Below are 23232 nucleotides of genomic sequence, written 5' to 3'. Positions count from 1 at the left end.
CTTAACAGATGCAGGAAAAAGCTTTGAATAAATTCTAACATCCCTTCATATTAAAAATCCTCTAAAAGTTAGGCATCAGAGGAACATACCTCAAAATATTAACAGCCATCTATGACAAACCCACAGCCAACATCATCCCAAAAGGGCAAAAGCTGGACCTAATCCCACTGAGAGTGGAACAAGACAAGGATGCCCACTCTCATCACTCTTATTCAACACAGTACTGGAAGTCCTAGCCAAAGCAATCAGGCAAAAGAAAGAAATAAAAGGCATCCAAATAGGAATAAGAAGCCAAAGTATCTCTCTTTACAGACAATATGATTCTACACCTGGAAAACCCCATAGCCTCTGCCCAAAGGCTCCTATAACTGATAAACAACTTCAGTAAAGTTTCAGGATACAAAACCAATCTACAAAAATCAGCCGCATTTCTATATACCAATAACGTTCAAGCTGAGAATAAAATCAAGAACTGTAATTCCATTCACAATAGCCATATACACACAAAAAAATGCCTAGGTATACAGCTAACCAAGAAAATGAAAGATCTCTACAACAAGAATTACAAAACACTGCTGAAAGAAATCAAGATGACACAAACAAATGGAAATACATTTTATGCTCATGGGTAGGAAGAACTGATATTGTTAAAATGGCCATACTTCCCAAAGCTATCTACAAATTCAATGCCATTCCTAAGCAAAATGAACAAAGCTGGAAGCATCAAACTACCCAATTCCCAACTATACTACAAGACTACAACAACCAAAACAGCATGGTACTGGCACAAAAACAGACACAATGGAACAGGTTAGAGAACCCAAAAACATAGCCACATACCTACAACTATCTGATCTTTGACAAAGCTGACAATAATAAGCAATGAGGAAAGGACTCCCCATTCAATAAATGCAGCTGGGATAACCGGCTAGCCATATACAGAAGATTGAAACTGGAACCTTTCCTTTCATTAAATACAAAAATCAACCAAAGATGGATTATAGACTTAAAAGTAAGACCTAAGATCGTAAAAAACCTGGAAGAACACCTAGGGAATACTATTCTGGATGTAGGCCTTGTCAAAGATTTCATAACAAAGACACCTAAAGCAATTGCAACAAAAACAAAAATTGACAAGTGGGGCCTAATTAAACTAAAGAGCTTCAGCACAGCCAAAGAAATGTCAACAAAGTAAACAGAAAAACTACAGAATGGGAGAAAATATTTGCAAATTATGCACCCTACAGAGGCCTAATAACCAGAATCTATAAGGAACTTAAACAAATCAATAAGCACCAAACAACCCCATTAGAAATGGGCAAAGGACATGCAGAGACACATCTCAAAAGAATACGTACATGCAGCCAACAAGCATATGAAAAAATGCTCAACATCATTAATTATTAGAGAAATGCAAATCAAAACCATAATAAGATATCATCTCACACCAGTCAAAATGGCTATGAATAAAAAGTCAAAAAAACAACAGATGTTGGCAAGGTTGCGAAGAAAAGGGAAGGCTTATACACTGCTACGCACTGCCGGTGAGAATGTAAATTAGTTTAGCCACTGTAGAAAGCAGTGTGGCAATTTCTTAAAAAACTTAGAATTATCATTCAACCCAGCAATCCCATTATTGTGTATATACCCAAAGGAATATAAATCGTTCTACCGTAAAGACACATGCACATGTACGTTCATTGCAGCACTACTGACAATAGCAAAATCATGGAATCAACCTAAATGCCTATCAACAGTGGAATGGATAAATAAAATGTGGCACATATACACCATGGAATACTACACAACCATAAGAAAGAAATGTCTTTTGCAGCAACATGGATGCAGCTGCAGACCATTATCCTAAGTGAATTAACACAGGAGCAGAAAACCAAATACCACATGTTCTCACTTATAAGAGGGAGCTAAACACTGGGTATATATGGACACAAATAAGGGAACTATAGACATTGGGACCTACTTAAGGGTGGAGGATGGGAGGAGGGTAAGGGTCAAAAAACTATCTATTGGGTACTCTGCTACTACCTGCATGATGAAATCCTTTGTACACCAAACCCCAACAACATGTAATTTACCCACATTAACAAACCTTCACGCATATCCCCAACCCTAAAATAAAAGTTGAAAAAAGATATAATTGTTTTATAGGTTTTATAAATAACACATGAATTCGATATATCAGGGAGCAGCATACTTGTTTTTTACATTAAATCTTTACACAAATGCAAATAAAAATGTGTAACTGTGACCTACCTTTATCAAAAAAACCTGGCAATCACTGATATAGTCATATTCTAGTCCATCAAAAGAATAATAATGTCGGTCCCCATATATTGTGCACACTGCTGGGCATGGATAATATGTGCAATTGAACATTCCTCGTCGACAAACGCTATTAAAAAATAACACCAGTTACCTTTCTAAAGAAACTTGACTCTAACTCGTGATTTCAAGTGACAGTAACTTTGGAATGTCTGTATTCAAGAGAACTCATGAGCCAATATCCCTTACGAATGCTGCCAATTCATTCTGATACCACCTATTATTACATTGACAAATTAGGCATACATTTTTTACTTTGTTTAAATAAATTATCAGACACCAAAACCAAGCCTGGGAATTGTGCATTGGTCACACAGAAAGTAGATGATAGAATGAAAAACTGAACACAGGTCTGCTGGTAACTGAGAGAGCACAATGGCATCTCCCATATTTGAGTACATTTACATGCATTAGACATGACATTGCTCATGACTTTAGAATTTTTGTCCTTACTTAGGGAAATTATATTTCAAATTTTATTTTATGGTATTTTTTTGACTTACCTTGAAACTGAAAACCTTCCATTAAATACGTTCTTTTTTTTGTAACATTTAGCACTTTCTTATAAATATGAGATATTTTTTCCTATTAAAATTTTAGATTGTTGTATTTTACACTTTTCTTCTGGGCTGAACAAATATGCATAAAAATAATGGTATGGTTCCCTGCAGACAGTAAGTGTCCACCAACTCCTGCAAGCCTTTAAATTATTTGCTCAGGCTTGATTTAGTTTTTGCTGATGTCAGTGTCATTAAATAAATACAACAAGATGATTGAAATTAACACAATTACTTAGGAAAATATTTGTGAAATAAATGGATCTCCTTACCAGGTGTAACACGGTGTAGCAATCACTTCTCCTGAGAGATACTCCCAATCTTTCCAGATACATGGGCAGCTTTCAGGAACATAACACTTTCCTTTGTGTTCTGCCATTCTTCCAAATGAAGAATAAAATGCTATTTAGTATGAACTACAGATTTCAATTTTAAAATATCAATAATCTTAGCATATTAACACTATCATCTATATTTAGAAGAGCTGTCTAAGGCACTCTATCTAACCTATTGAGGAGTTGAATCCAGTCTTTCTCCCCACTTTTTCCACATAGTACTTTACATATCACAGTACTAAATGTCAGGCAAATGACTATATGTGATATGTTGACCTTTTTGCTATTCACTGAGTGCATGAAAAGAAGACAGAAGCCTAAATTTCTAATAAAGTGAGTCATTCCGAAAAAAAAATTTATGGAGGAAGTGAGAGTCCCATTCTTCAATATCTGCTACTTAAAAGAGTCTGTAGGGCCTACAATTTTTTGATGAAAGAGTAAATTATTAAATGGCTAACATTTTTGTTACAAGATGTAGAGAGTAATCGAAAGCTTCTTTCTGAATGCTGGAAGTTGAAATCAGGAGAGTTTAACTTAGGTGTGTGTGGAACTAAAAAACATTATATTAAGTGTTTCACATTGTTTATTTAATGTGATAATTTTTGAATGTTGGTTTTCTTTCAAGTATTTTTTTCTTGAAAGATTATCCCCTGAAATAGTGTATAAAAATGTCTATGACTATAAAAGTTAAACATATACAAATGTTATATTTTAATATACAATTTAAATATAAATACATAATTAAGTATAAAATTTTAATATAAAAATTGAACAAATCTCAGAGAAGAATTAATTTTGGTGTGTTATCTAAATATTTGGTATGAAGATTAAATATATATTACATATAACATCAAATCCTTTAATATAAATATATATTTCAATATTCTTACAATTTTCTCTAAAAGTTTTAGTAACTTAAAATAAGGATAAATAGTATAACAATAATTTTGTTAGTAATAAATTATAAATATAATAAATATATAAAATAACAATAAAGATAAAAATAACATTAAATTTGAAAAGTAATTGTCATTATTTAAATAATTTGTTATTATGAATTAATCTATAATGTATTATTTAAATAATAACAAATAATAAATAAATAAAAATTAAAAGCTCCTAAAATAGATAAGGTATAAAACTTTTTTTACATTTTGCTTTAAAATATAAAAATTCAAGATTATAAAAATTAACATGGAATTCAGGAACCCTGAATTCTTGCCTATTCTCTAAAATAGAAATAATTTCTCATGTTGTTTTAGCTCTCTGCTTTCTCTCTCATGGCTCTTTGTACACAGCACTGTAATTCCTTATTCAGTATATATGCTGTCCACTAGACTTTCAGCTTCACTTGAGAGGACCATAAATATCTTGTTAATGTTCATGTCACACAAAATGTAGCACATAGAAGACAACTGAAGAAACTTATTTATATAAATGATGGATTATCTCATTTAGATTTTTTCTTTCAGACCAACAATGCCCTCGGTTCTACAATCTCTCATCCTGGCCCTCCCAAACTTCTAGCCATGCATCCTGAGCTTTGAATTTTTCTTCTGCCTGGAAAATTCTTCTCCCATGTTCCATCTGGCAAACTTATCACTTAAGACTCAATTCAATGCAATCTTTTATGTCCCCAGCTCCTTCACATACTCCCTATACTTAGCAATTTTATGAACCTTTATTGGAGGATTTATCACAATGAACTGTTAAGTACTTCATTAAATATCTTATAGTGATAATAAGAACAATAACAAAACTAATATTTTTTACTGCTTACTATGGCAAAGTACTATTCTAACCATTTTAACTATGCCGCTAACTGATCTTATCCTAGTGACAATCCCCTAAGGTAGATTCTATCATTATCTAATAAATGTATTTTAGTACCCCCCATTCCTAAGGCTTAACACAATGCCTCAAAATTAGACACTTCACAAAATTTAATTGTTCAGTTGTTTCAGTGAGGGAAACCTCACCAAAATGAACCACAATTCTTATATCACCAGCCAAAGTCATGGTTTTAACTGGCTTTGCTAATTAATGACTGATGAGTTTTTCATAACTACTCAAGACTGGAAGAAGGAAAAGGAAAACTTTAAATCACTATAAATTATAGGTGTATTTCAGAGAGATTGTTAATTTGGTTCTAGACCACAGCAATAAAGTTAATATCACAATAAAGCAAGTCACACAGATATTTTGGTTTCCTAGTACATATAAAAGTTATATTTACATTATAGTCTGTTAAATGCATAATAGCACTATATCTAAAAATATATATACCTTAATTTAAAAATACTTCATTGCAAAATAAATAAATAAAAGTTAATGATCATCTGAGCCTTCAAGGAGCCATAATCTTTTTGCTGGAGGAGGGTTTTGTTTCAGTGTTGATGGCTGCTGACTAATCAGAGTGGTGGTTGCTGAAGGCTGGGATATCTGTGGCAACTTCTTGAAATAAGACACAAGGCCGGGTGCGGTGGCTCAAGCCTGTAATCCCAGCACTTTAGGAGGCCGAGACGGGCGGATCACGAGGTCAGGAGATCAAGACCATCCTGGCTAATACGGTGAAACCCCGTCTCTACTAAAAAATACAAAAATCTAGCCGGGCGAGGTGGTGGGCACCTGTAGTCCCAGCTACTGGGGAGGCTGAGGCAGGAGAATGGCATAAACCCGGGAGGCGGAGCTTGCAGTGAGCTGAGATCCAGCCACTGCACTCCAGCCTGGACGACAGAGCGAGACTCCATCTCAAAAAAAAAGAAATAAGACACAGTGAAGTTTGCCACATTGATTGACTCTCCCTTTCACAAAAAATTTCTCTGTAGCATGCAATGCAAATGCTAGTGTTTTACCTAAAAATTTCTTTCAAAATTGGAGTCAGTCCTCTTAAACCCTACCACTGCTTTATCAACAAAGTTCATGCAATATTCTAAATGATTTATTATCATTCCAACAATGTTCACAGCATCTTCACCAAGTATGGATCACATGTCAAGAAAGCACTTTTTCAATTGTGATGTTAGGGTGTCAATTTTAGATCTTTCCTGCTTTCTCTTGAGGGCATTTAGTGCTAAAAATTTCCCTCTACATACTGCTTTAAATGTGTCCCAGAGATTCTGGTATGTTGTGTCTTTGTTCTCAGTGGTTTCAAATAACATCTTTATTTCTGCCTTCATTTTGTTACGTACCCAGTAGTCATTCAGGAGCAGGTTGTTCAGTTTCCATATAGTTGAGTGGTTTTGAGTGAGTTTCTTAATCCCGAGTTCTAGTTTGATTGCACTGTGGCCTGAGAGACCGTTTGTTATAATTTCTGTTCTTTTACATTTGATGAGGAGTGCTTTACTTCCAACTATGTGGTCAATTCTGGAATAAATGCGATGTGGTGCTGAGAAGAATGTATACTCTGTTGATTTGGAGTGGAGAGTTCTGTAAATATCTATTAGGTCCGCTTGGTGCAGAGGTAAATTCAATTCCCAGATATCCTTGTTAACTTTCTGTCTCATTGATCTGTCTAATGTTGACAGTGGGGTGTTAAAGTCTCCCATTATTATTGTGTGGGAGTCTAAGTCTCTTTGTAGGTCTTTAAGGACTTGTTTTATGAATCTGGATGCTCCTGTATTGGGTGCATATATATTTAGGATAGTTAGCTCTTCTTATTGAATTGATCCCTTTACCATTATTTAATAGCCTTATTTGTCTCTTTTGATCTTTGTTGATTTAAAGTCTGTTTTATCAGAGACAAGGATTGCAACTCCTGCCTTTTTTTGTTTTCCATTTGCTTGGTAGATCTTCCTCTATCCCTTTAATTTGAGCCTATGTGTGTCTCTGTGCGTAAGATGTGTCTCCTGAATACAGCACACTGATGGGTCTTGACTCTTTATCCAATTTGCCAGTCTGTGTCTTTTAATTGGGGCATTTAGCCTATTTACATTTAAGGTTAATATTGTTATGTGTGAATGTGATCCTGTCATTATGATGTTAGCTGGCTATTTTGTTCATTAGTTACAATTGAAAGAATTAGAGAAGCAAGAGCAAACACATTCAAAAGTTAGAAGAAGACAAGAAATAACTAAGATCAGAACCAGAACTGACGGAGATAGAGACACAAAAAACCCTTCAAAAAATCAATTAATCCAGGAGTTGGTTTTTTGAAAAGATCAACAAAATTGATAGACCGCTAGCAAGACTAATATAGAAGAAAAGAGAGAAGAATCAAATAGACGCAATAAAAAATGATAAAGGGGATATCACCACTGACCCCACAGAAATACAAACTACCATCAGAGGATACTATAAACACCTCTACGCAAATCAACTAGAAAATCTAGAAGAAATGGATAAATTCCTGGACACATACACCCTCCCAAGACTAAACCACGAAGAAGTTGAATCCCTGAATAGATCAATAACAGGCAATAATTGAGACAATAATTAGTAGCCTACCAACCAAAAAAAGTCCAGGACCAGACGGATTCACAGTCGAATTCTACCAGAGGTACAAGGAGGAGCTGGTACCATTCCTTCTGAAACTATTCCAATCAGTAGAAAAAGAGGGAATCCTCCCTAACTCATTTTATGAGGCCAGCTTCATCCTGATACCAGAGCCTGGCAGATACACAACAATAAAAGACAATTTTAGACCAATATCCCTGATGCATATTGATGCAAAAATCCTCAATAAAATACTGGCAAACCAAATACAGCAGCACATCAAAAAGTTTATCCACCATGATAGAGTGGGCTTCATCCCTGGGATGCAAGGCTGGTTCAACATATGCAAATCAATAAATGTAATCCATCATATAAACAGAACCAAAGACAAAAACCACATGATTATCTCAATAGATGCAGAAAAGGCCTTTGACAAAATTCAACAGCCCTTCATGCTAAAAATTCTCAAAAGCTTAGGTATTGATGGGACATATCTCAAAATAATAAGAGCTATTTATGACAAACCCACAGCCAATATCATACTGAATGGGCAAAAACTGGAAGCATTCCCTTTGAAAACTGGCACAAGACAGGGATGCCATCTCTCACCACTCCTATTCAACATAGTGTTGGAAGTTCTGGCCAGGGCAATCAGGCAGGAGAAAGAAATAAAGGGTATTCAGTTAGGAAAACAAGAAGTCAAATTGTCCCTGTTTGTAGATGACATGATTGTATATTTAGAAAACCCCATCGTCTCAGCCCAAAATCTCCTTAAGCTGATAAGCAACTTCAGCAAAGTCTCAGGATACAAAATCAATGTGCAAAAATCACAAGCATTCTTATATGCCAATAACAGAAAAACAGAAAGCCAAATCATGAGTGAACTCCCATTCACAATTGATTCAAAGAGAATAAAATACCTAGGAATCCAACTTACAAGGGATGTGAAGGACCTCTTCAAGGAGGACTACAAACCACTGCTCATCAAAATAAAAGAGGACACAAACACATGGAAGAACATTCCATGCTCATGGATAGGAAGAATCAATATTGTGAAAATGGCCATACTGCCCAAGGTAATTTATAGATTCAATGCTATCCCTATCAAGTTACCAATGACTTTCTTCACAGAACTGGAAAAATCTACTTTAAAGTTCATATGGAACCAAAAAAGAGCCCGCATTGCCAAGACAATCCTAAGCCAAAAGAACAAAGCCGGAGGCATCATGCTCCCTGACTTATATACATATATACTATAGTACAAGGCTACAGTAACCAAAACAGCATGGTATTGATACCAAAACAGAGATATAGACCAATGGAACAGAACAGAGCCCTCAGAAATAATGCCACACATCTACAACCATCTGATCTTTGACAAACCTGACAAAAACAAGAAATGGGAAAAGGATTCCCTATTTAATAAATGGTGCTGGGAAAATTGGCTAGCCATATGTAGAAAGCTGAAACTGGATCTCTTCCTTACACCTTATACAAAAATTAATTAAAGATGGATTAAAAACTTAAATGTTAGACCTAAAAACCATAAAAACCCTAGGAAAAAACCTAGGCAATACCATTCAGGACGTAGGCATGGGCAAGGACTTCATGTCTAAAACACCAAAAGCAGTGGCAACAAAAGCCAAAATTGACAAATGGGATCTAATTAAACTAAAAAGTTTCTGCACAGCAAAAGAAACTACCATCAGAGTGAACAAGCAACCTACAGAATGGGAGAAAATTTTTGCAATCTACTCATCTGACAAAGGGCTAATATCCAGAATCTACAAAGAAGTCAAAGAAATTTACAAGAAAAAAACAAACAATCCCATCAAAATGGGCAAAGCATATGAAAAGACACTTCTCAAAAGAAGACATTTATGCTGCCAATAGACACATGAAAAAATGCACATCATCACTGGCCATCAAAGAAATGCAAATCAAAACCACAATGAGACACCATCTCACACCAGTTAGAACGGTGATCATTAAAAAGTCAGGAAACAGCAGGTGCTGGAGAGGATGTGGAGAAATAGGAACACTTTTACACTGTTGGTGGGACTGTAAACTGGTTCGACCATTGTGGAAGACAGTGTGGCAATTCCTCAAGGATCTAGAACTAGAAATACCATTTGACCCAACCATCTCATTACTGGGTATATACCCAAAGGATTATAAATCATGCTGCTATAAAGACACATGCACACGTAGGTTTATTGCAGCACTATTCACAATAGCAAAGACTTGGAACCAACCCAAATGTCCATCAATGATAGACTGAATTAAGAAAATGTGGCACACATACACCAGGGAATGCTATGCAGCCATAAAAAAGGATGAGTTCATGTCCTTTGTAGGGATGTGGATGCAGCTGGAAACCATAATTCTCAGCAAACTATTGCAGGGACAAAAAACCAAACACTGCATGTTCTCACTCATAGGTGGGAATTGAACAATGAGAACACTTGGACACAGGAAGGGGAACATCACACACCAGGGCCTGTCATGGGGTTGGGGGAGGCGGGAGGGATAGCATTAGGAGATATACCTAGTGTAAATTACAAGTTAATGGGTGCAGCACACCAACATGGCACATATATAAATATGTACAAACCTGCACGTTGTGCACATGTACCCTAGGACTTATAATAATAATTAAAAAAAAGAAACCACTTTTTTTGCTCATCTATAAGAAGCAACTTCTCATCCATTCAAGTTTTATCATGAGATTGAAGCAAATCAGTCATATCTTCAGGCTTCACTTCTAATTCTAGTTCTCTTGCTATTTCCTTTGCATCAGTAGTTACTTCCTCCACTGATGTCTTAAAACCCTCAAAGTCATCCATGAGGGTTGGAATAAACTTTTTTCAAACTCCTGTTCATGATGACATTTTGACCTCTGCCCATGAATCACTAATGTTCTTAATGGTATTTAAAATAGGAAATACTCTCTAAAATATTTTCAATTTTCTTTTCCCAGATCCATCAGAGAAATCATTATCTATGGCAGGTATAACCCCGTGAAATGTATTTCCTAAATAATAAGACTTTAAATTTGAAATTACTACTTAATCAATGACTGCAGAATAAATGTGTTAGCAAACCTGAAAACAACATTAATATATCATTCTGTATCTCCACTGGAGCTCCCAGGTACCAGGTGAACTGACAGTAAGCAGTAATATTTTAAAAGTAATCTTTTTTCTAGGCATCAGGTCTCAACAGTGGTTTCAAAATATTCAGCAAGCCATGCTGTAAACAGACGTGCTGCCATCCAGGCTTTGTTTTTCCATTTACGGAGCACAGGTAGAGTAGACTTAGCATAATTCTTAAGGGCCCTAGGATTTTTTGAATAGTAAATGAGCATTGGCTTCAACTTAAAGTCACCAGCTGCCTTAGCCCCTAACAAGAGAGTCAGCCTGTCCGTGGAAGCTTTGAAGCCAAGCATTGCCTTCTCTCTAGCTATGAAAGTCCTAGATGGTACTTTACTCCTATATAAATCTGTTTCATCTACATTGAAAATCTATTGTTTAGTGTAGTCACCTTCATCACTTATCTTAGTTACATCTTCTGGATAACTTGCTGCAGCTCCTCCATCAGCACTTGCACTTCTATGTTATGGAGATAGTTTCTTTTCTTAAACTCCATGAGCCAACCTCGGCTGACTTCAAACTTTTCTTCTACGGCTTTGTCATCTCTCTCAACCATTAGAGAATTGAAAAGAGTTAAAGCCTTGTTCTGGATTAAGCCTTTGCAGAAGGGAATGTTGCAGCTGATTTGATCTATCCAGACTACTAAAACTTTCTTCATATCAGCTAGCTGCTTTGCTTTCTTACCATGTGTGGGTTCACTGGAGTAGCAGCACTTTTCATTTCTTTCGCAAACGTTTCCTTTGTATTCACAATTTGGCTGTTGCAAAAGAACTAGCTTGTAGCCTATCTCAGCTTTCAATATGCCTTCCTCACTAAATCTAATCATTTCTAGCTTTCAATTTAAGGTGACAGATGTGTGACTCTTCCTTTCCCTTGAACTTTTGGTGACTATTGTAGAGTTATTAATCAGCCTACTTTTAGTATTGTGTCTCAGGGAATAGAAAGACCTGAGAAGAGGGAAAGAGATGGTGGAATGGCCTCTACATGGAGCAATCGAAACACACATAACATTCATCAGTTAATTTTTCCATCTTATATGGGCACCGTTTGTGGCACCCTGAAATGATTACATGATAACCAAAGTTCACTGTTTACAAATTACCATAACAGATAAAATGATAATGAAAAAGTTCTGAAATACTGCAAAAATTACCAAAATGTGACACAGAGACACCAAGTAAGCACATGCTGTTGGAAAATGGCACCAACAGACTTGCTTGAAGCAGGATAGCCACAAACCTTCAATTTGTAAAAAAAAAAAAAAAATGCAACACCTGTGAAGTGCAATAAAGCAAAACACAATGAAACAAGGTATGTCTGTATCTGCTTTAAACAGGTTTGGGCAGTGGGATAGGAAATAAACATTTCCTGAGCGCTTACTAAATAACTGGTGTGCAGCATATACTCAGTCATCCAAGAAGTAAATATATTGTTATACCCGTTTTAAAAAGAGAAACTTGAGATTTCAAGTGGTTAAGTAACTTGCTGTAAGGTACTTCAGCTTATAAGGAGGGCCAGCATAGAAGCCATTTCTATCTGACTTTTCCTCTATACTACTTTCCATTTCTGCAATCCACAGTGATTTCTCAATTAGGGTTATGTGGTCCTTTTATAGTCACTAAACTGCTGGCACTGTTAGGAGCCACATGAAATAAGTCACACTGGACTGTTGTGCCAAAATGAGCCAGACAAGGTCACACAGAAGACATGGCAAATCACATTACCATAAACAACGTTGTAAGAGAAAGCTATCTTAACGAAATATTTCCAAATCTATCAGAGACCTCTAAGTCAATTCTAACCACATTTATTTCAATACAATCAGAGAAGGTAGGAGGAAATCTCCTTAACATTTTATAATGAGATTTAGCCAGTAAATAAATCATTGTCCAACTAAACGTCAAAGGTGACAGTAAATACATTTTAAAAGATAATAGCTTAAGCACAGCATATAAAATAAAATTAGGATATGGCTTTAATTAGTCATGCATTCCTAAGAGTCACAATCAAATCAAATAAATCAAGCAATGTTGTGGGTTTTAATTATTCTACCATAATAAAGGTTTTATTTCCCTTCTCCTTTTTACTAAAAGGTCTTCCTTGCTTATCTGCTCTTTGGCCTAATTTCTACCTGTCTTTATTTTCCCAGCCATGGGCACTTGTTCTTTTGTGACCTTCTTTTCTCTGCCTGCTATGTCCTTTCTTTCTAAAAAGATTAATGCCAGTCCCAAGTTACTTGGCTCCTCAAACTCTTCCAGATGGGGGCCATTTAGACAAATGCAATTCTCCTGGGAAACAAACCACAAGACCTTGCTCTTCTTTGCTCCTGGTTTATATGAGCTGATCCCAGGAATCCCTTTGTGTGAACATGTTCATTGAGGAAGAATGGGTGACCTGTTTGCCTTAGACGGCACTCCCTCTGCACAGCCTCTATTTCATTACCAGAAGAGGGAGGGGCAGGGAGGCCAGATTATATGTATCCCTGTGAGGAAGCCAATAGCTACCAGATTCTCTGTTTGTCTTTCACGCATACTAGGCATTTCTGCAATGGAAGAATATTTATGAAGATAAGAGTAAGATATGCTGCCACAAAATAGTGGCTCATATTTATTAAACACACACACACACACACACACACACCCACATATCACAATGCCTAATTGAGGCTTAAAAGGAACTTGCAGAAAAATCACTCCACTAACAGTGTCAGAGCTGGGATTTGAGCAGTGGTGTGTCTGAAGCCAGAAGTCCCACTGTTACCCACTGCCCTTTGTAGCCTCAATACACTATTTTCTTTAAGATAAAACAGTTGGCATCACTATTACAACTTCACATCAACACCAGTAACTGCACAACAGCATATTTACAAATGCACTTGAAGAGTGTTTTGAATGAAGAGTGATTAATTGTGTCACTTTCTCAAAATTGCAGTTTCATCAGGGGAGAAATTCCAGCTTCATCCAAAAACGAGTTTTCTCCTCAATTCAGTGTATTCCATTAATAATATTTCACAATATTACATGAGCAAAGCAAAATAATTACAATAGTCTTCTAGCTACCAATCCAGTTAAGCACTAGTCAGAACAACAATTCTGGCTATTTCTGTAAAGAATGTTTTCAGGAGATCTTGTGCTTTCAGGCCAATCCTGAATGTTCTGTATTATGAAGAAGAGGCTTACCCTGGAGCACAAACACAGCCACTTATACAGGGTGAGGACGGGGCGCAGGTGAAGTTCATGGCTAGGTTTGCACATGTAGTCTCACAATTAACACCACCAGCTGGTAATTCGGGGTCAGGAAACCTGCAGTCGAAATATTCTTTTCCCTCTGGGCAGATGTGAACTTCAGATGTAAGCACAGACAAAATGTCCTTAACTTGTATCTGCTCCATAGACAAATAATCATATTGGCATGCACTCATCATCAAAACAAAATTCACCATACAATATTTTACCAATTTTTAATAGATGATGTTCTTACTCTGTGATTTTTAAGGAGCTTGAAAATATCCCCTATCCAGATTCCCTTTAGTCACAAAATAGGTTTATTCTAAGCCTATTTTGAGTTTGAGAATGTTAGCTGCCTTCCACAAGACGGTAACTAACTAGAACATAATTTTTGAAGTCAAAAAACAGGATATTTTTATTAATTCATACACATATTATCAATTTTTCAGCATACGTTATCAATTTTTAAGCATAACGTAAAAGCATTATGGCTTTTACAAAGCTACAGTGAACACATGATTATTCTAAATCTCGCTTCACCTCGAGTCATTGTTTGTATCACTTCTCACTCTACCACAGAAGTGCAGAAGTAGACATAATTATAGTCAGGACAGAGGCTCCATATTCTTCCAGAAAGCTTTTGGACTCTTAGAGATCAAATAAATTTCCTCAAGTGGGGCCAGAGGGATCAAATCCTGTGGGTTCCTCTGTGAGAAGGCTAGCCACCTGGGCTTCCCTTCATTGACCCGGAGTCACTCTGAATCAAATGGGGCAGTCAGGATGGCCCTGTAGCTACTGAATGTGTGTGGTCCATAAACATGTCTTGTAAAGAAGCCCTAGGCTTGTCTGAATCCTTGTAAAGTAAATTCAGGGCATGTAATTCAAAGCTCTCTGATAATAATATATACCAGGCCATTCAAGTACATAACAAAGCAATAATAGCTCACAATTACTTTTATCAGCCTACACTCTTCCTGCCCATTAAAATCTATGAAAGCAAGTGTTGTTTTATTATGTGCCTAGAATTTGCCCCCAGTAACTGAGAATTTGAGGCTCTTTATATGATGAAAATAAATAATACATCTGGTCCTAATATATAAGACCTTAGGAAAGATATTTAAAATGACATTCTGAAGGGATGACAGTGAATGTCATTTTACATGCCATGTTAAATTTATTGCTACTAGTCCCAGAGCCTTGCTACTCATAATGCAGTCCAGGAACCAGAAGTATTAATGTTATCTTGGCCACTGATAGAAACGTAGAATCTCAGGTATCACCCCTGATCTAATGAATCAGAATCTACATTTTAACAAGATCCCCACATGTGCACACTAAAATCTGAGAAGTGATGGTCTAGAGTTTCCCAATTTCTGTCCCACAAATCGGTAACAATAGTTGCCTAGATACATATCCCTAAAGTCCTTGGGATGCCTGAGGTGGTTCTGCGGTAGGCAACATCTAGGCAGCATCCCTGGGTTGATCTGCTCTGCCCCTGAGCTGACTCATATGTTCAACCCAGAGCGCCCTAAAATTATAATTTTCAACGTGGAAAAAGTTGGGAAGCACTGGAACACCATGTTGAAGAACATTCCCAAGGCTATAGCCATGCACATTGGGAAGGAGAGGTGATTGATAACTTCTGCCAGGAGTGGAGGCCATATCAGAGCTGCATCCTCCTTCAGGAAAACGTCTTTTAACATCTTACCAGCAGAGGGCGTTGCTAATTCATCACATTTCACAGTCCCATTTGAACACTGGCTAGAAGTAAATAAATAGTTAATTTATGGAACCAAATCTGTTTTGTTTTGTTTTTTTCCTGAATTTCAACAACAATCTAATGTACAAGAATTGATTGAGTACATCATACAAATGCAATTTTTCTCACAGAATTTTTTACAAGCTATTGGGTTAGGTCCTATTTCAGGAACGCGCTATTTCAACACAACACTTTTTATCAAACACCTGTAAGTGTGGAGCATTGAGACAGGCATGGGAGATACGAACACTAAAATTCATAGTCCTTAACATAATTTGTCTAGTAGGAGGGGAAGACACACAAATAAATAATGTATGCAGTGTGACACATGCAACATAGAAATATGTTAAGAGATAGAAGTAAAACAAAGAAAAAATGTTTTTAAAGTCGGTTGGCAACCAACATCAGGGAATCAAAGGAAGTAAAGTCTGAACAGTTTTGAAGAGTGGATGGATGTTATGGCACACCTAAGGTAGGAAGGCTATAACACTCAGTGGAAACACATAAACCATGAAGAAGTAAAGCCACATTCTACATAGCAAAGTGCAATGCAGGAAGGGACCGGCTGTGAGAATGCCAAAAGAGGCAGAGGCTAGCTCCTAGAAGATGCTAAGATTTTACCACGAGGTGAGCCATTGAAGACCTTAAGCACAAAAGTGATATGGTTGCTTTGAATCATTTTAGCAGCAGCATTGAAGATAGGGTGGAGTCATAGCTTCCTTACAATTTACATTCTAAAGTCAGGGTAAAAGCCAAGAGCCGCATATAGGAAAAATTAACCTTGAAAATCCCTGAAGAAGATAACATGATAGAAAATAACACATCAGTTCTCAATAACTCCAATGCAGTTTTTCTTTCAGCTTTGGACCAGATCATAGGTTCTATATTTAAGCCCAGATGAAGAAGCTGACGCACATATACAGTCCACATCACATGAAAAATATGCTATGCATAGTTGAACACTAGAATGACATTCAGAGGTGTGATTCACCAGTGAGTGAGTCACCTCTGATTGAATGTGCTCACACTTTGGCACAGAGGAACTGAGACAGACAGGTCTCAGATCACACATCCAGGTCTTCCATATCATACTTACTCTGGGACAAAGGCTTTTAAAAAGGAATGGCTAACAAAGTCACTATATTAAGTGAATTTTGATTTTTTTTTTTCATTGAGGAGAGATGGTTACTTTGTTTTTGCTAAGTTTACATACATTAATTATGTTAAATCCAAAAAGACATGACACCTAGGCAGAATGAAAGAGGGGAAAAACTAGAGGCAAGAACACCAGAGAGGAAGGTCCAGGGAAGAGAGAGTGAGACACACTGATTGCTAAAGCAGTGATGATGGAAAGGAAGAAATGGCTTTTGACTACGTGTAGAAAGTAAAATCAAGTAAAATCTCAAGTTGCTGGGTATTTACTGATTAGCTGTTTTGAGCAGGAGGAAAGAGTCGAAAATGATTCCCAGAGCTCTGCCTTGGAAAACTGTGAATAGCAGTACTGCCTACCACAGAAAGATCCAAAAGCTAGTTGCCAATGTGTCTTGATGTGGAAAGGAAAAGAGGTGGAGATAAAGATAAAGGTAAATTGAACATAATCAATATTCTGTTGTGAATACAAAAATCAGCTGCAGAGCAATCAGGCAGGAGACAAGCACTGCAGAGCCAGGCTGCCTGGGACTAACTCCCAGCTTTAGTGTCAGGGTCCTTAGCCACCTGTATCCCATTTTCCTCACCTGTAAATCAGGATAAAGCAACATTGCCTATCTCTTAGGGTTATGGTGATGAGTATTTTCATAATAAATATTAAACATTTAGAATGGTGCCAGCACAAAAGAAGGTACACAGTAATGGTTAGATATTATTATTGTTATTATCTACTGTCTATTATTATCTGTAGGCACCAATGGGGCAACTAAAAAGGGGAGGTTAGGAATTATATGTAAGTATGGACTGCTGTATGGACACGCCTAGATTTTCAACAGAAATGTTATAACCAGAATGAGTGTTATCCTATGATTAAGTGTTATCTTTCTAGTATTGATGGGCCTGGGGAGGAGGCACACTTACTACTGTGCAGGACATTTTTCAAATCTTTTTCAAAATTGCTTTTTTTGAGCCATTTCAGTAATACTGTAGTATTTAAACACGTACTTCACCCCTAACTTCTATGTAATAACCAAAAATGATCAAAGGACTTTCATTTCACTGTGAGATACTTAAATTCATAACTCCTTTCTTCAGTTATGAGTACAAAACTTGGTTATTTCACTTTGAAATGTCCAATATGCATGTATTATGTATATCTGTGTTTGTACATATACATACAATCATATGATCATAAAATAGTTAAAGATTACATTGTTACCTTTATTTTTTAATTATAGAAGTCTTATTTCAACTTACAGTTTGGGTTAAGAAATTATATTAGCACATACATAATTTGTCAAACACAATCCCCATCATCAAAACCTACCATAAGCCCGAGGGTGTGGGGATGAGCTCTCCAGGTTGATAAACACTGCCTCTATAATGACACCTGCAGTGGAATCTGTAAGAAAAAAAAGTAAATTAAATAGGATATATTTTTTTTCAAAAATCACTAAAATTCAAGCCGACCCTGTGCTCTCCATTGGTCACTGTAAGGTACACTCTAAGGTCTGCATTATTCTACAAGACTGCATGCAATCCTATCACACAAATAGCGGAAGATGCTTACACATGAAGTTTTGTGTGGCTCCAGATTTTGTTTTCTAAAATACAACTCACAAACTGTTTTGTTTTAGTCACAAGAAAAATCACTGAATGCAATTCAGAGAAACATAACTGATATATCATTTAACACTATGTATAAGACAAAAGGCTTTACTTCATGTGTAAATTGAGAAATCTGTGAGTGCTGAGATATTAAAGTCCTGCTACTAAAGTTTGCCATGTGACAGTGAAACACAAACCTTGTTATTGATTTGACTATGGTAAAAACAAGCAGTAGTACACTTCAAGATCAACCATCAGAGATTCCTTAGCTCTTTCAGTAGCTATTGATGAACATGTGCACGGTTTTTGTTGTTGTTGTTGTTGTTGTTGTTGTTGTTGTTGTTGTTTTAAAGTAAAGATGAAAGCTCATTTAGCCCATAAGAAGAAAAAGGGATTAAAACAGGATGCTGCCAACCTGTTTCTGTGACTTACATGGGTACACAAAAGTTAAGAGTGTCTTCATAGAATTTGCCTTCCGGACAATTACAGCCTTCAGCACAGTCATCATTGCACTGCTCCAGGGAAGAGAGAGAAATGCAGGAACGGAGGCAGAACGAGGAGCAGTGATGGTACAGCATGCCCTTCTGGCACACCACAGCTAAGGACAAAGGAGTATCGCTTGAGAAAGATTCCCATGGCACATAGAAACATTTTATGCCTGCTTAGAGGTATGTGATAGAAAATGAAAGCTGGCCCATTACAAGGTAAGGAATTGGGAGACCCTTAACTTGGATGCTCAAAGAGCATCATCCTCAGCGAAAAGGAAGGACTAAAGCAGGGGTTGGAAAACTTTTTCTGCAAAGGGCCAAATGGAAATATTTTCAGCTTTGCAGATCATATAGTCTCTGTCACAGCTACTCACCTCTGCCCTTGTAGTATAGAAGCAGCCACAGACAACACACTAACAAATGGGCATGACTATATTTCAATAAATTTTATTCACAAAAATGCAGGAGACCCAATGGTTGTAATTTGTCAACCCCCAGACTAGAAGAAATTGGCTCATAGTATAGAAAGATGATAGAAAATCTTCTCTTAACTGCTGGGTCTGCAATTAAAAAGTTACCTCTAAGAAATCAAAATCCTAGACGATATCCTAAACAAATTTGGTATATGAATTTACATTACTTTTATATTTATATTATTTTTGTCTTAGAAAGCCAAAATTGAGCAATTAACATCAACACCAGCCAATGATACCCCTGGAATAACTGGAAAAACCCACTGAGGGAATGAGAAGGTGGAGAGAGTGGTACCCCTAAAACCTAAGTCACAAAAGATTCTAATGGGGGTGGAGGGGTGCTGGTAAAAATTTGCTGATAAAAAAATTATAAAACACACAAGGAAACAATCTACCATGAATGAAAATGGCAGACAACATAGTGTGAAAATTAAAGCCCCAACAATTTGATAATAATTGCCTGTTGCATAACATCTATTTAAGTACAAGTCAACTGCGTCACTGTATTACATAATCTTTTCCATACTTTCTAATATTTAGATATGACATTTCCATGATAAGGATTTTTCAAATGTTTTAAATTATTTGTTGCATATTTCAAAGCATAGTTACGATACTTTCATTTAACATAAAACTAGTCAAAAGTTATTGGTCTTATCCAACATATCTCTGATCTTAAGAAATTAAGTATTTCATTTGCTTTTCATGTTTGTACATTATGAGAATATTTCAAATAACTTATATGCAATATTGACCTTTCATTTAAAAAATAAAAGCAGTCATTACAAACATAGAGGTCTCTAAGGTATTATCTGATAGTCTTTATCTGTGCTGTTGTACTCACCACAGAAAGAAATCTGAGCTCTGAAATCAATGGGAATACCATGCTGGCTGCAGAGGTAGGCATAGTGGGCAAGAGCATTGCACAGGCAGGAGCTTCCACACTTGCATGCATCATGGCGGCAGAGCTGATAGTACAGGCCAGGGCTAATATAGATGTGGCAAGGAGCAAAGAGCTCCTGGTGGATGACATCACAGTGTGCTGCATACCCAACTAACAGACAAAGAGCCCCATTAGCATCTTATTTAATAGTTCAGATCTTACCCCTAAGTATCAAGTTCCAGAATTATCCAAGCATTTCACTTTTTCAGAAATATACTGTAGTGCATATTACTTTTAATACAAGAGTGAACAATTTCAGCTTATACGGTTTTTATTTTTTATAATATTGGTAAGAGCACTTAATCCATATTCAACAGTCTTTTAGGAAAAACAATAGTGTATTGTACCTGAATAGCATGAGCAACAGAAGGGTTGAGAGAAGCAACGGCCTCAACCATCCCATTGCATGAGGATCATCTTAGGAAACCTACTATAAAGAATTGGGGCGTATTGGGAGGCTTATTTCCAGACATCCACACAAAATAAAGTGGTTCCATATTGTGGATGTTATGGCAACTCTGTAATACACAATTGTCTAGGAAGAATTGGGAATGATCTCATTTCAGTGGAGTCTCTGAAATGGATGGTAATGTGTCAGATGCCACATAGTCATTGAACTCAATGTCTGCACAATGCACAGTGTACAATGCCAGGCAGATATTAGACGCTCAATAATGTTTGATAAATAAATCTATAAATGAATGAATAAGTAAATAATGAATAGAAATTGGGGATTGGGGTATATGCTAAAGGCCATGAGATATAACTATAAAATCACCTGGGGAGGGGAGGACATCTGTGTAATCATTTCTTGAAATCTGTTGATTTTTCCCTTGAGAATGACTTATCGTATATAATCTTTTATAGAAGTAACCAAGTTTGACAAAACAATTCAGATTCCATCTTTCTGAAAGAGGGTAGGTTTGTGGTTTCTTGATATAGTGGACCTAGTTTGCATCGGTTTCCTAACAGATAAAATTAATCAATCTTTTCATTGTCATTGCCTTTGACAGACCAGATAAGCTGTTGGAGATCAGTTTTTTCACTACTAAGGAATTATACTGAACTTATTTTGTTGAGTATATTACATATATTTAGTATTGGTAAGAAAACATGGTAATTGCTCAAGTATGATATTTTTGCATTCAGTATGTATATGTATATAAAACAAATGACTTAAACTATAGCAGTATATAGCAGTATACTGTTTAAATATATATTCTTAATGCCAAGGATCCTGAAAGAGCAAAGTAATCCACCAAAAAGGCCTAATAATTTGTAGATCAAAGTATAGTCCACTGACAAGTTAAGGATAACTAAAGAAGATCCTCATGAAAACAAAATATACTTTAGAATCTAGATCAGAGTTATTGACTTGTGTCTATTTATTTTCCTTTCTTTCGGGATATTCCTGAATTTACCTATTTGAAATTGTTTTTTAAAAATCACAATTCATAGTAAAGCTAAAAAAAAGCTAATATCAAATATATATGCATGTATATAGCATGTGTACGGCTTAGGGTGCATGCGGGGAGGTTAGTGTGGGTAGTTCACATGATTCTTTTCAAAGTAAAGACAAATATCTCAAAATATAAATAGTCTATATATCCAGTTCAATATTTCAGTTTCATATATATATAAAAGACATGGGGTATGGGAAGAAAAGTGGTAGAAAATAGAGCAAAATAGCATATAATAAAGGAGGTAACTAAAAAATGACCACTGGGAAACTGAATTTATCAATTGAACCCTACTTCAACTTTAACATGTTGTTAAAAAGTAAAAAATAAAGTTGCTACAATATCCAGGAGGAAACCAAGAAAGAAACAAACCAAACAAGAGTAGCTGAAGGAGGCAGAGTAGATTAGTTGAAAGTTGGGGACAGAATGGAGGAAGGTATTGTTAAATGGGAATGAGATTAAAAGTAGTCATTCATGAAACCAAAAAACTCTAGTCTAGCCCTGTTATTATAGATAAGAAAAATGATCAAAGAGGTTACCAAACTTCTTCAAGTTGAAAAGCTGGCTTAGATTAAAAAAAAAAAATAGCACAAAGAGCAAAAGTATCTTGTGCTCTTTCCAGCATACCAGAATTCCATGTTAATAATAAAAACAATATGGCAATCAACAGAATCCTCCCAACAACCACTACACAATCCATAAACTGCTAGCTTCTTATGAATGTTCAACCAACATGAATAATGTATTTTTCAAAACTACATCAAAATAGTGAACTAGCCAAGATGATTAAAGGAAAAAATAAAATTATAAGAATATTTAAGCATGTACATTAACTTTTTCACAATTATATATATGTGTATGCCTTGTGTATATCTTCCATCTGAATATATACATGTATATCTTTTTTATTGCAAAGTGAACTAGACTTTAACATGGTTTGCTGGGGCTTTAGTTTTAAAAAATGCAATCAAAAATTCTTAGCATGTGGGTTGCCCTGTCATTACAAATTGGAACTCTGGAGCATGACCATCTCAAATTCTTGCCCACTCGATGGCACAAAGCCTCTTTGGATCACTGGCTTCCTGCTTATAAAGCCATAATATATGCTATGAGGAGGAACTTGTAATGAGATGGTAATAACTGACATCGAACATCCCTGGACTATCACAGCATTCTCAGAGGATTCCCAGAGGCTTTTCTTTAGCATTTAAAGACTCTGAAAACTTCCAAATACTAGTCCACATCTGCAAACAAGGGGTTTTTAAACACCTAAAATACGAAAATTTATTAATGAAAAATAAGAA

At 36.1% G+C, this 23232-nt stretch overlaps 1 protein-coding gene across 2 annotated transcripts in view; it reads right to left on the bottom strand.

Annotated features, from left to right (window-relative positions):
• OTOGL (otogelin like) overlaps window positions 1-23232 on the bottom strand; it is a 171127-nt gene that overhangs the window by 101912 nt on the left and 45983 nt on the right. For both annotated transcript variants that reach the window (XM_010383676.2, XM_030939363.1), the window contains exons 19-25: window positions 20370-20579; window positions 18997-19162; window positions 18284-18358; window positions 15757-15809; window positions 14001-14163; window positions 3173-3280; window positions 2275-2413 (exon numbers count right to left, since the gene is read on the bottom strand). In XM_010383676.2, the coding sequence (XP_010381978.2) occupies window positions 2275-2413; window positions 3173-3280; window positions 14001-14163; window positions 15757-15809; window positions 18284-18358; window positions 18997-19162; window positions 20370-20579 (914 nt within the window). The remainder of the gene's footprint in view (window positions 1-2274; window positions 2414-3172; window positions 3281-14000; window positions 14164-15756; window positions 15810-18283; window positions 18359-18996; window positions 19163-20369; window positions 20580-23232) is intronic.

The sequence above is a fragment of the Rhinopithecus roxellana genome, chromosome 10, assembly GCF_007565055.1.
Source record: "Rhinopithecus roxellana isolate Shanxi Qingling chromosome 10, ASM756505v1, whole genome shotgun sequence".
Taxonomy (NCBI): domain Eukaryota; kingdom Metazoa; phylum Chordata; class Mammalia; order Primates; family Cercopithecidae; genus Rhinopithecus; species Rhinopithecus roxellana.
This window is presented reverse-complemented; position numbering and strand designations above follow the sequence as displayed.